Source organism: Oncorhynchus gorbuscha, linkage group LG11 (assembly GCF_021184085.1).
Source record: "Oncorhynchus gorbuscha isolate QuinsamMale2020 ecotype Even-year linkage group LG11, OgorEven_v1.0, whole genome shotgun sequence".
Taxonomy (NCBI): Eukaryota; Metazoa; Chordata; class Actinopteri; order Salmoniformes; family Salmonidae; genus Oncorhynchus; species Oncorhynchus gorbuscha.
The window spans coordinates 37,871,209-37,885,889 of NC_060183.1; the positions used below are offsets into that span (position 1 = coordinate 37,871,209).

General features: G+C 46.7%; 1 protein-coding gene across 2 annotated transcripts in view; it reads right to left on the minus strand.

Annotated features, from left to right (window-relative positions):
* Window positions 1-5,688: 5,688 nt before the first annotated feature.
* The window catches only part of LOC124048586 (rab GTPase-activating protein 1), a 128,841-nt gene continuing 119,848 nt past the window's right edge, over window positions 5,689-14,681 (minus strand). For both annotated transcript variants that reach the window (XM_046369525.1, XM_046369524.1), the window contains 3 exons: window positions 12,925-12,996; window positions 8,175-8,372; window positions 5,689-7,911 (listed from right to left, as the gene is read on the minus strand). In XM_046369525.1, the coding sequence (XP_046225481.1) occupies window positions 7,789-7,911; window positions 8,175-8,372; window positions 12,925-12,996 (393 nt within the window). In that variant the 3' untranslated portion in view covers window positions 5,689-7,788. The remainder of the gene's footprint in view (window positions 7,912-8,174; window positions 8,373-12,924; window positions 12,997-14,681) is intronic.

Here is a 14,681-nt window from a genome sequence, read left to right on the forward strand (position 1 = left end):
GCCTGCAGCAGCTCTGAAACGGGAGTCGGATCTGGTTACGCCCGGCGAGAGCGAGGTTCGCAGGATTTTTATTGCTGAACTGAACGTTTTCGTCGCCCGTCTGTGCTCTAGGTAGCTGCAGCGCATAGTTCAGCGTTAAGTCGGTCACAGTATGGGAGATGGGCTTTCCACTTGTGACAGACAATCACTTGTTACAAGCTCGCTCTCGAGGATCTCAGCCCATCAGCGTTGTCCAATATCCTGACTGTCGATCGAAGCTTTTTGGTTCTGAATGTACAACGTTGTTGTTGAGTAGAATGTATAACCATAGCAGAGCTACAGTACTTGCATTTTTGTAGAGGCACATATAAACAAATATATATGATAAACATGTATACATCTATAAATCTTTTTTAAACTACTTGTGTGTGAGTCATTTGGGCATTTCCTGCCTGGTTTGTGTTTACATTTTAATTTCTAAAGTTCTTTAAGCTTTTGGCGTCTTCTGAGTGACAGACTCCTCCCCTCATCCTTCTGTAAATAGAATCTTCCACTTAAGTTGAATTATTTTGACAACGGAGTTATATTTGTGCCATTAAAATCAAGTAAAGGTTTAGCATTTTATTGGCACAAAAGTAACTCCATAGAAAGCAGCCTAACTTGTCGGGAGTTGTGTGCCTCTCGCACTTTGTTCGATCACGTGGCATCAAATAAATGATCCATTTGAGTTATAAAGTCACTATCAACAAGGTGGTCTAATGCAAAGTGACGATTGTGCACAAACCTCTGAGTGAGCGGCACTTCATTTGAAATGACGGCAGTAGATGTTTTCTAGCTGTGGTATTAAATTATTAGTCGCAAAATCACCATGGTGATATGTATTTTGTCACTGTATTTGCCATAATTTATGCTTGACAAAATAATCATTAAAAAGTACTGAATCTTCTTTAAAGTGTCAATCTCCTTTTCTATTACCATGAAGTAAACGCAGACTATTTGCTGTGTGGTGTATTTTAATATCCTTGTCTCTTTTCCCTCGGAAGCAGAGACGTATTATTTAACAGCTAATCTGATGGAAGTCATGATAGTGGGGACTGAAAAGTATATCATAAGAGTGTATAAAAGGCTGAGTATAAAAGGGGTCTAGCTGGTCTTTTAAAATAAGAAGCAGAGATTGAATCTTGTCTCAGGGTTAGTTTGATACAATAATAGTGGGGACTGAAGAAAACGCAGTGTGTACAAAACATTACGAACATCTGCTCTTTCCATGACAAACTGCCAGGTAGGTGAAACCTATGATCCTTTGTTGATGTCACTTGTTAAATCCACTTCAAATCAGTGTAGATGAAGGGGAGGAGACGGGTTAAAGGAAGGATTTTAAAGGCTTGAGACAATTGGAACGGGGTATGGTCGTCGGTACCGTGCACATTGGTTTGTGTGTGTCAACTGCAAAGCTGCTGGGTTTTTCCACACTCAACAGTTTCCTATGGTGTTTCAAGAATGGTCCACCACCCAAAGCACATCCAGCCAACTTGACACAGCTGTGGGAAGCATTGGAGTCAACATGGGCCAGCATCCCTGTGGAACACTTTCCACACCTCACAGAGTCCATGCGCCGACGAATTGAGGCTGTTCTGAGGGCAAAAGGGGCTGCAACTCAATATTAAGGTGCTCCTAATGTTTTGTACACTCAGTGTCTATAAGCTCAGGGGTAGTTTAGCAAAACATCTTCAATTCAAAGACAAACGCCGCACACTGCTTCTCATGCTACCAGGGGATTTCATTACAACAACATTTCTCAAGAGTATGATAGTGGGGACCAATTTAGAGGTTGAATAATAAACTAGGGGGTAATTGAGCCAAACAGCTGCTGATTGAGTCAACTGTATTGGATGACATCTCTAATATCTCCCATATTCAACATTAACGGAGACTGTAAACGATTACATGAACTGGGTTCAAATACTACTTGAAATCTTTCAAATACGTTTTCGTGTTTGCTTTAGAGTGCCAGATATGCAGGCGTTTGTACTCTTCTGACTATTTTATTAGTTCCATTGAACCAGGCACGATTAATCAAGCAGGTTTGCTGTCCATGTTGAAATTAGCTGCTGCACTGGGGAGGCAGGAGACCATCAAAATACCTATAACGCCCTCTCCAGTATGGATGTACTGTGGGAGACCAGAGCCAAGTTGTTTAATAGAGACACCGTCTCTCCATCTGGGAAAGTAATCAGGATTAGTGGGAGGGTCTCGGTAGCAACACACACACACACACACACACACACACACACACACACACACACACACACACACACACACACACACACACACACACACACACACACACACACACACACACACACACACACACACACACACACACACACACACACACACACAGCAGCAGCAGCTCCAACGACTGGGCCCAGGATGCTCCTATTTTAGATTCTGGAGACGACCGACTGGGCAATGAAACCTCTCCCTGTGTCAGTGGAGTGGAGAAGGGGTTGGGGGTGGAGGGGTCTGCAATGAAGGGAGAGTGGGGGGGTTTCACTCTGAGGCCAAACCTGTGCGAACCCGTCTGGGCGACCTGGTCCCTCTTGACTCACAAAATCACAGAGCGATGCTGCCTCAGTGCCTGCCTGCAACTTAAACCCATAAACATTCCACCCATACTCTGCACTCTGCTGCCGGGCGGTAGGCTAATATCATTTTGTAAGGTAAGTAGGGACTGGGGGGGGGGGGTCTGTTTGATTGCATAATGCTGACGCTCGTTACTCCCTGCGGGTAACAGGTTTCCCACGCCTCACCGCAAGCAGACACCTCAGCCCAGGTGATAACTTTATGGGGGCCCCAAAGTTATAAACACTTAAATGATATATAACACATTTTTAAAAAGCTGTCACAATCCATACACGCTGGAGATTTAAAATCAGGTACAACTGGAGGGCTGTAATGTTGCATGTTTAAAAATAGCGCCTTCATTGCTGAAGACAAAATAACACGAAGAAAACAATCAAATGTCTTCTGGGACTAGAAAAAGAAACTGCAATTAGGGGATTTCTACTGCCAGCACTGCCTAGCAGTTAAGGCAGCTTGTTAGGGCGTCAGGGTTATGAGTTGACTGACAACGGAGACTGTTTTTAGAACAACAGAACCCAATTATGCAGAACGTAAAAATAGCGGGAGCTTTTCATATTACAATCGTCTGAGATTCCCTCCCCCCAAAACAAAGATTTTCTCAAGAGATTATTTTACATTAAGGTTGAGAATGTTTTGTTTAATTTGACAGAGAAATATAAAATCTGTTTGACACAGTGTGCTTTGTAATATTATTCGGCTATTCAGTACATGAGACGACGAGAGCCTCTGAAAAGGCATTTGTGGGTAAACAGGCAGGCAGAGGGACACATATCCTTTTCACCCTCCTCCCAAACTCCACTGTCACCACACCTGTGCAGTTAGATCACAGAGAGAAAGAAACCCCATCACTGCACAATATCATTACAGAGGGGGTACTCCTACCTGGTTACCATGGTACCCGTCTATCGCTCTAGTCCAGAGGTGCCAAACATATGGCCCACTAGGGGGTCCAATCCGGCCTGCTGTGATTTGAGAAGAACAAAAAAACTCAATATACTTTAAAAAGACTAAAACCAAATCGAAACTGTGTGGAAATGATAATGGATATACATTCCTAAAGTTTCTTGACTGTGTCTAGCTGCTAATGATCACCGAAATGAAAGCTAGACAGCCAGGGAGCCCCGGAAAATTCCAAGAGCTATGGATGGACAATTTTTTTGCAACATTTTGACAGCGAGGAAATTTGACAAATTTCCAGTGCAGCTCTCCAGACCTCGTTGAAGACTGAATGCTAAATGGGGCTAAATGAGTTTGACAACCCTGCTATAGTCCCTTCATGGTCTTTTCTCCCAAGCGGAATAAAAAGGGGTAGGATGGAAGGATGAAGAGCCACTGGGCCCTGAGCAATGGCCCTTATTAATCACCAGAGAGAGAGAGAGGGACGGAGGGAGGGAGAGAGAGGGAGGGAGGGAGAGCGAGAGAGAGAGACGGAGGGAGGGAGAGGGACGGAGGGAGGGAGAGAGAGGGACGGAGGGAGGGAGAGAGAAAGAGAGGGACGGAGGGAGGGAGAGAGAAAGAGAGAGACGGAGGGAGAGAGAGAGACGGAGGGAGAGAGAGAGACGGAGGGAGGGAGAGAGAGACGGAGGGAGGGAGAGAGACGGAGGGAGAGAGAGAGACGGAGGGAGAGAGAGAGACGAGGGAGAGAGAGCGGAGGGAGAGAGAGAGACGGAGGGAGAGAGAGAGAGACGGAGGGAGAGAGAGAGACGGAGGGAGAGAGAGAGAGACGGAGGGAGAGAGAGAGACGGAGGGAGAGAGAGAGAGACGGAGGGAGAGAGAGAGACGGAGGGAGAGAGAGGGACGGAGGGAGAGAGAGACGGAGGGAGAGAGAGGGACGGAGGGAGAGAGACGGAGAGGGAGGGAGAGAGAGAGAGAGAGAGAGACAGAGGGAGAGAGAGAGACGGAGGGAGAGAGAGAGACGGAGGGAGAGAGAGAGACGGAGGGAGAGAGAGCGAGACTGAGGGAGAGAGAGAGAGAGACGGAGGGAGCGAGAGAGAGAGACGGAGGGAGCGAGAGAGACGGAGGTAGCGAGAGAGAGAGACGGAGGGAGCGAGAGAGAGAGAGACGGAGGGAGAGAGAGAGAGAGAGAGACGGAGGGAGAGAGAGAGAGAGAGACGGAGGGAGCGAGAGAGAGAGGGAGCGAGAGAGAGACGGAGGGAGCGAGAGAGACGGAGGGAGCGAGAGAGACGGAGGGAGCGAGAGAGACGGAGGGAGCGAGAGAGACGGAGGGAGCGAGAGAGAGACGGAGGGAGCGAGAGAGAGAGACGGAGGGAGCGAGAGAGAGAGACGGAGGGAGCGAGAGAGAGAGACGGAGGGAGGGAGAGAGACGGAGGGAGGGAGAGAGACGGAGGGAGGGAGAGAGACGGAGGGAGCGAGAGAGACGGAGGGAGCGAGAGAGACGGAGGGAGCGAGAGAGACGGAGGGAGCGAGAGAGACGGAGGGAGAGAGAGAGACGGAGGGAGAGAGAGAGACGGAGGGAGAGAGAGAGACGGAGGGAGAGAGAGAGACGGAGGGAGAGAGAGAGACGGAGGGAGAGAGAGAGACGGAGGGAGCGAGAGAGAGGGATATTTTAAATATTTTTATTTAACCTTTATTTAACTATATAAAGAAGAGCGAGGGAGAAGGATCCTTCTGAAAAGAGCGCAAGAGAGAGACCTGGATGTATTAAAAGGGTTTTAAGGTATTTTCAGTAGAGCAGGATATTAGGGTTGCATCCCAAATGGCACCCTATTCCCTTTATAGGGCACTACTTTTGACCACGTCAAAAACAGTGAACTGTATAGGGAATAGGGTGTCATTTGGGACCCTACCCAGGAGTCGTCACAGGCAGACAGACAAGTGAGACATCAGATCTCTCTGCTTCGTTATGTCCAGAGGTAACATGGCAACGGGAATCTGATACTCGTTCTATTGATCATGGAGCAGAATAGAGACCCTATAATGACTTGAATTATATTCAGCCAACATGCAGGGAGAAAAAGAGGAGAAATAGTCAGGGCTATAAAAAGTGTATGATCCATCCATACATTCGGACGAGCATAAAAATGAAACGAACAACAAATAGGCCTGTGTTCATAGCTTTATATTGAAATGCAGAGTAATGCAACCTACACTAGTACAATGTTCCACACGTTCAGTAATGTTGGATGAAAGAAGGTACATTTTGGCATGTTATGGATGAGACAGAGGTTTTGCCTGACATTTAAAGCAAAGGAAGCTTTGAGCAAAAAAACATACATTATGATCATCATTAATCTGTAACACAGTCCTTAATTATTTTAGGCAACATTATTAATTAGTACAGTGTACAGCGGAGAGTAGAAATACAAAAGAATAGACAAAAACTCATCATCAGAATGCTTTTTATGTACAACCCAGTGCCTTAAGAAGCAGCCTCTGTTCTCAGCACATTGCACAGGCCTTCTTCCACTGACATCAACACAGACTTAAGCAAGCTTAGCCGGATCCCATAAGTTATAAATATGAATATTAAGGTGCAAAGACCGCTCCTCCCACCCCAAACCCACACACGGACTGTCAGTAGAGAGTAGGACCTTCCCCAATATGGACACAGAGCTCTAACCAGGGAGCGTTCAGATAGAAATATATTATGTCGAGCAAACATGTAAAACAAGGAATCATGTCAGCTCTGTTCATGACATCCCGCAACGTGCCCCAGACTCCTTTAGGGAGAATGCCAGCTTGACCTCCATCGACCTCTGAACTTTGATGAGCCCCAATAGTTATGTCTCTGTCTGACCCTCTGTCTCTGTCTCCCACATAAGAGTGCACACATAAGCACACAGCCTGTGACTGATGACCAGATGACATGCGTGTGGCATATCACCATTTCTCTCCTTTTCAGAAGTGTAGGTGGTAGGTGGCTGGCTGTGATGTGTATATGTCTATGTCTACATTGGGAGAGTGGAGTCAGAGTGTAGGTGCCTGTAACGTCTGTGTGTGTTTACGTCTATGTTGGGAGAGTGGGGTCACTGACTAGGTCTGGGGACCTGGAGCTAAAATAACACGGCATAAAACATAACCTCGACCGATGAGGTCATGAGGGGTCATCTAGGAACCCCAGAGGAGCAGCTGGTCTCAAGAGTGGAGGAGTGATGAGCCGCGTCCAACGTGCCATTTCAGACACAGCCGTGGAGGGAAAGAGTGTGTGGGGTGGGATCTGAGCCAAGGGAGGGCCACACCCATATCTCTATATCTGCAGCTCCAGCCTCGGAGCCCCCATGCTTTGAGCCCAGCCTGTCCCGGCCCAGAAAGCGCATTGTGAGGACTGCGTCAGGACCACCAGGACATCGCCCACTAGTGGCTTCCGTCTGCTACTGCACAACCGGCCGGACAGACCCCAGGCTGTTGCTAATATATCTACTGTTATGCTGTACATTATGTTCACCTTAACCCTTCGCATCAAGGCTTCGTCAATAAGATCCTCTTCCTCCTCATATAGCGCCAACCTCCGCACACTATACAGCACCCACTTTTCATACACTAAACTCGCACTCCGAGCTTCACAGGTTCACCGCCACACACTCAGAACCATAGTCAGTCACACAAACATGCACACACAAACATGCACACACACACACATTCGGCTAAATGTTCACACACACACACTAACACACGCATACATACACTCTGGTGTGCTCAGTCTTCACAGACACACGTCTATACATGAGCGTGTTCATAATCATACACATATAGAAAAGAAAGGTATCGTAGAACGGAAACGAGAAAAAGCAAGAGGCTGTCGGTTAGCACTCGTAGTACTTAGATTACAGTTGGAGTTGTTTGTGCAAGCAGTCTAGAGAGGACAGTAAAATAGATTGTATTTCCCAGGTCTGGAAGGACAGTTCAGGTAGCTCTCTAGAAAGCTCCTTCCTTACCTGTTAAATATCAGTAGTATAAAGACTAACGTTGAAACCTCTCTTTTCTTTTTTAATTAAGTACGTTGTTTCGTTTGGGTCAGTGGTACCTTTGAGCTTAGTCCTTTTTTTTAAACCCCCGTCGTGTCACGGTGAGGTTTGGTTTGCTCCAGTCCAGTGACTGGATGGTACCTCTGACTAGGAGGAGGGGGGGGAGGGCGGGAGGGGGAGGTTTGGGAGCAAGGTGGGGAGAAGGAGACAGTCTATGGTCGAGAAGGAGTGTCTCAAGTTAGGTGGTCTCCTTGCCCTGTGCTCCCGTCGCAGTCTTGATGGAGGTTAAGGTTCTGTTGAACCAGGTCTTCTTAGCAGCCTGGACCTCGTTGAGAGCCAGACCCAGGGTGTGCTCCAAGTCCTGCGGGGGGGAGAGAAAACGTACCGGGAAGAGGTTAGGCAATGGGCTGGAGCTGCAGGGCCAGCCTGGTGTAAGGAAACAGGAGATTAAAACTAGAATGAATGAAAACGTGTATTGCCTCAAACTCCCTTCAGTAATGAAATCGTGAACTGTTAGGATTGAAATGAACTGATCGAGGATCTCAGCTGAGTTTAGTCTATGTGGGTAGCTACAGTGCGGATGACAACAATTTAAGCAGAAGTATTTTGAAGTGAGCCTAGTACCTGTATCTTGCACTCTGCCTCCACCAGCTGTAGTTTGGTCTGGGCCAGTTCCAGCTCCATCTCTCGGAGCTGGTTCTTCAGAGCCTCCTTCTCCTCGTCCGTCTCCTCCTCAATGCCCTCCTTCAGCTTCCTCGCTGCCTTCAGACGACCCTCCTTGCTGAACAGGATGGAGCACTTTTCACAGCCTTCGACTTTCAGCTGTAGGGGAGAGACCGCATAGAGCGGGGTCACGGGTTAAAACATGGCTACACCACAGAGGCAAGTGACTTCTCCCAGCCTTCTACCTTCACCTGTACAGGGGAGAGACCAGGACACCAGTTATAGCGGGCAGGCACAGCTTACACCAGTAGACCTCTAAGCCTATCCCTTCAGACAAACCTCTCTGTTCAACAAGATACTGCACTTCTCCCAGCCTTCTACCTGCACCTGTACAGGGGAGGGACCAGGACACCAGTTATACCAGGCAGGCACAGCTTACACCAGTAGACCTCTAAGCCTATCCCTTCAGACAAACCTCTCTGTTCAACAAGATACTGCACTTCTCCCAGCCTTTTACCTTCAACTGGAGTGAGAGAGACCCAGACACAGGTTAAACCAGGTCACGTTGTACCACAACGATACACCACGCAAATCGGAGCATCTAAGAGCAGGCACAGTTTACAAAACGACATCACTGGGGCTTCCTCACTTTCCAGCTAGCTCACACAGGTATCTCCCTCCCATTCCCCCTGTCATTTTCCCCCAGTGTGTGGTGTGTTGTCTGAGTAAGTACAGGCAGCTGCAATAGTAGTGAGCAATGTGGCCGTGAGGACGGTAGCAGGGTGAGGTGGCAGGCTGAGGGTCTCTCCTTTACGGGAGACATAGTCCTCCGCAGTTTCAAGAGCCCTCTCATCCTCCACCTCCCCCAACCCCCTTGCCGAGTCTAGAAATGAGAAGCTGTATACCAACTACATGATCATCCAATATCCCAATCCAGAGTCCTAAGGTACAGGGAGACAGAGAAGTGGGCTATTCTGTCTGTGATATCAAAAGGGAATAGAAATTGATTCTTTGTCCTAATCTCCTAATTCTCAAATAAGACTGCAGAGGTTTGAATATTAGGCTATAATCATGCATAGCTGATAGTATACATTTTTACATTCCATGATACATTAAGATCACTTTATTGGTCAATTGAACACAGGGTCCGAAATTCGACTTTTAACCCAGTCCCTCTGAAATACACGCTTATACAGTACCAGTCAAAAGTTGGGACACACCTACTCATTCAAGGGTTTGTCTTTACTTTTACTATTTTCTACATTGTAGAATAATAGTGAAGACATTAAGACTGAAATAACACGTGGAATCATGTATTACATTTTTTAAAAGTGTTAAACCAATCAAAATATATTTGAAATTTGAGATTCTTCAAAGTAGCCTTTTATTTTTAATTTAATTTTAATTGAACCTTTATTTAAATATGCAAGTCAGTTAGGAATAAATTATTATTTACAATTGACAGCCTACACCGGCCAAACCTGGACGACGCTGGGCAAATTGTGTGTGGCCCTATGGGACCCCCAATCACAGCCGGTTGTGATACAGCCTGGATTCAAAATCAGGGTGTCTATAGTGACGCCTCTCGCACTGAGAAGCAGTTTCTTAGGCTCCTGCGCCACTCGGGAGCCTTGATGACAGCTTTGCACACTCTTGGCATTCTCTCAACCAGCTTCATGAGGTATCCACCTGGAATGCATTTCAATTAACAGGTGTGCCTTGTTAAAAGTTGATTTGTTCATTTCTAGCCAGATGGTCTGCGCATGCTCTGAGGACGCAGCTAAGGATGCCGTCTCGGTCGGCAGCCTTGCGAGGGTTAACATGTTTAAATGTCTTACTTACGTCGGCCACGGACAACGAGAGCCCACAGTCCTTGGGAGCGGGCCACGTCGGTGACAACATTATGCTCAAAGCGGATGAAGGTGTTTCTCTTGTCTGGAAGCAAGACTTCCGTGGCTGGTTTTCTTTTTGTAGTCCGTGATTGTCTGTAGACCCTGCCACATAAGTCTCGTGTCTGAGCCGCTGACTTGCGACTCCACTTTGTCTCTCCACCCAACATTTTGCCTGTTTGATTGCCTTACGTAGGGAATAACTAAACTGTTTGTATTCAACCATATTCCCAGTCACCATGCTATGGTTAAATGTGGTGGTTCGCACTTTAATTTTTGCACGAATGATGCTGTCTATCAACGGTTTCTGGTTTGGGTAGGTTTTAATAGTCACAGTGGGAACAACATCCCCTATATACTTCCTGGTGAACTGAGTCACTGTGTCCGTGTATACATCATTGTTATTCTCCGAGGCTACCTGGAACATATTCCCGCCCGGGTGATCAAAACAATCTTGAAGCATGGATTCCGATTGGTCAGACAGGTGTTGAATAGGCCTTAGCACAGGTAATTCCTGTTTGAATTTCTGCCTATAGGAAGGGAGGAGCAAAATTGAGTTGTGATCTGATTTGCTGATGGGAGGGAGGGGGAGGGCCTTGTAGGCATTCCGGAAGGGGGAGTAGCAGTGATCGAGTGTTTTTTGCAGCGCGAGTACTACAGTCAATGTGTTGATCGAACTTCAGTAACGTTTTCCTGAGATTAGCTTTGTTTAAATCCCCAGCTACAATAAATGCGGCCTCAGGATGTGTGGTTTCCAGTTTGCACAAAGTCCAGTGTAGCTCCTTGAGGGGGAATACACAGTCGTGGCCAATGGTTTTGAGAATGACACAAATATTATTTTTCACAAAGTTTGCTGCCTCAGTTTGTATGATGGCAATTTGCATATACTCCACAATGTTATGAAGAGTGATAAGATGAATTGCAATTAATTGCAAAGTCCCTCTTTGCCATGCAAATGAACTGAATCCCCAACAAACATTTCCACTGCATTTCATCCATGCCACAAAAGGACCAGCTGACATCATGTCAGTGATTCTCTCGTTAACACAGGTGTGAGTGTTGACGAGGACACGGCTGGAGAAAGTTTATTCAGCTGCGGGATCTGGACACCACCAGTACAGAGCTTGCTCAGGAATGTCAGCAGGCAGGTGTGAGTGCATCTGCACGCATAGTGAGGCGAAGACTTTTGGAGGATGGCCTGGTGTCAAGAAGGGCAGCAAAAAGCCACTTCACTCCAGGAAAAACATCAGGGACAGGCTGATATTCTGCAAAAGGTACAGGGATTGGACTGCTGAGGACAGGGGTAAAGTCATTTTCTCTTATATATCCCCTTTCCGATTGTTTGGGGCATCTGGAAAAAGCTTGTCCGGAGAAGACAAGGTGAGCACTACCATCAGTCCTGTGTCATTACAACAGTAAAGCATCCTGAGACCATTCATGTGTGGGGTTGCTTCTCAGCCAAGGGAGTGGGCTCACTCACAATTTTCCCTAAGAACACAGCCATAAATAAAGAATGGTACGCATCTACTTCATGTAATTGTCAATAAAAGCCTTTGACACTTATGAAATTCTTGTAATTATACTTCAGTATTCCATAGTAACATCTGACAAAAAAATCTGAAGACATTGAAGCAGCAAACTTTGTGGAAATTAATTAATATCTGTGTCATTCTCAAAACCTTTGGCCACAACTGTACACGACTGTGACTACAACCAAAGAGAATTCTCTTGGGAGGTAATATGGTCGGCATTTGATTGTGAGGTATTCTAGGTCGGGTGAACAAAAGGACTTGAGTTTATTTACATTATTACAACCACACCATGAGTATTTAATCATGAAACATACACCACCGCCGTTCTTCTTCCCAGAGAGTTCTTTATTCCTGTCTGCGCGATGTACTGAGAACCCAGCTGGCTATGTGGACGGAGACAATATGTCCGGAGGGAGCCATGATTCCGTGAAAAAGAGTACGTTACAGTCCCTGATGTCTCCCGAAGGAGATCCTCGTCCTGAGCACTTCTACTTTATTGTCCAGAGACTGAATATTAGCAAGTAATATACTTGGAAGTGGTGGATGGCGTGCACGCCTCCTGAGTCGGACAAGAAGTCCACTCCGAATACCTCTTCTCAGCCGGCGGCGTTTTGGAGCAGCCTCTGGGATAAGTTGACCCGGGGGGGGTCCGACCAAAGGATCCAATTTGGGAAAGTCGTATTCCTGGTCGTAATGCTGGTGAGTTACCATCGCTCTGATATACAAAAGTTATTTCCGGCCGTATGTAATAACACAAAAAAAGCCTTCCAGGTGAAGCTGGTTGACAAAGTACCAAGAGTGTGCAAAGCTGTCATCAAGGCAAAGGGTGGCTACTTTGAAGAATCTAAAATCTATCTTAATTTGTTTAACACTTTTGGTTACTACATGATTCCATGTGTTATTTCATAGTTTTGATGCCTTCACTATTATTCTATAATGTAGAAAAGAGTAAAAAATAAAGAAAAACCCTTGAATGAGTAGGTGTGTCTAAACTTTTGACTGGTACTGTATATACATATACAGGTTTCGGAGAGGTGCGGGGGCTGTCATACATGGTCTCTTTTGTAAAATACATTTTATCTCAATGAGACTAACCTGTATACATACAGACAAAAATAAACTTAGCAGCTAATGTTAACTTGCTAAGCGTAAGGACAATAAATAAAAAATGAATACGACACTCACTCGCACAGCCACACAAAGAAAGCATGCACATTTGAAAACAGCGGTATGTCACGTGATTGAGCAGTCTGTCATGTGATGGTGTGATGTCCTGTGACATGGTCTCACCCGGATCTTCTCCAGCTCTCCCTTGTTGGCTGCCTGCTGTTTCTCCAGACGCTCACTGAGCTGGGAGCAGATCTAAAGGGGTCAACATAGAGGTCAAAGGTCAAGAGGTTAGAACACAGGGCGAATCTCAAAACACCTTTCCATGAATCCTCCCTCATCTGAATGTGAGTGTCATCCCGGGCAGGCCGTGGGCTCTATCCTCTTACAGTTAAGTGTATTAACTCCACTACACAACTCCTGTCATTAGAGGATTACCTAACCATCCGGCCGGCCCTACTCTGCACCGGGGGAGTATGAATAAGAAACACTCTTTGTCCGTTGGAAAATGTCTGGCTACGGTGTGCCCTTATGAATACAACCCACCCCATGCGCCCACCTTACCGCAGGGAGGTGGACACAGGGAGATCGATGGGAAATTAACCATCCTAACTGGAACATTTTATCAATTTGATCACCCCCCTTTCACCCAAGAAATCCCATCTATCCCACTCCGCCCTCCCTGTCACCGCTGCAACACCACACACATCTTCATTTAGAGAAAGCCTGATTCATCGCCACGAATATGGTTAAAATAGGTTGCTGCAGCGATTAGGCAACACTAAAAACAGAAATTCATTACCATGCATAAGCTACTGTAATTAACAAACAATGTGTTATTAATGATTGCAATCAGAGAGAAGAGACAGAGACATGGTGTCTCAGTCACTTATAGTTTTGTGGTTATTTGGAGGGAAGGGTTTTTAGCTCTGGGATTATTAAGCCTTTGTGGGCAGGTTATAAATGGTTTAGATGATTAAGGCAAGACCCTTGCCTCCGCCAGACAGTCTAGCTAACAACCCTGCCAACTAGGGTTGTTCAGGCTTTGGTCCAGCTCAGTACGAACACACCCAATGCAACGTATGAAGGGCTTCGATTATGGAATCAGGTGTGTTAGTACTGGGCTAGAACAAAAGCCTGCACATTACATTTACATTTACATTTAAGTCATTTAGCAGACGCTCTTATCCAGAGCGACTTACAAATTGGTGCATTCACCTTATGACATCCAGTGGAACAACCACTTTACAATAGTGCATCTAAATATTTTAAGGGGGGGGGGGTGAGAAGGATTACTTTATCCTATCCTAGGTATTCCTTAAAGAGGTGGGGTTTCAGGTGTCTCCGGAAGGTGGTGATTGACTCCGCTGTCCTGGCGTCGTGAGGGAGTTTGTTCCACCATTGGGGAGCCAGAGCAGCGAACAGTTTTGACTGAGCTGAGCGGGAACTGTACTTCCTCAGTGGTAGGGAGGCGAGCAGGCCAGAGGTGGATGAACGCAGTGCCCTTATTTGGGTGTAGGGCCTGATCAGAGCCTGGAGGTACTGAGGTGCCGTTCCCCTCACAGCTCTGTAGGCAAGCACCATGGTCTTGTAGCGGATGCGAGCTTCAACTGGAAGCCAGTGGAGAGAGCGGAGGAGCGGGGTGACGTGAGAGAGAACTTGGGAAGGTTGAACACTAAACGGGCTGCGGCGTTCTGGATGAGTTGTAGGGGTTTAATGGCACAGGCAGGGAGCCCAGCCAACAGCGAGTTGCAGTAATCCAGACGGGAGATGACAAGTGCCTGGATTAGGACCTGCGCCGCTTCCTGTGTGAGGCAGGGTCGTACTCTGCGGATGTTGTAGAGCATGAACCTACAGGAACGGGCCACCGCCTTGATGTTAGTTGAGAACGACAGTTTGTTGTCCAGGATCACGCCAAGGTTCTTAGCGCTCTGGGAGGA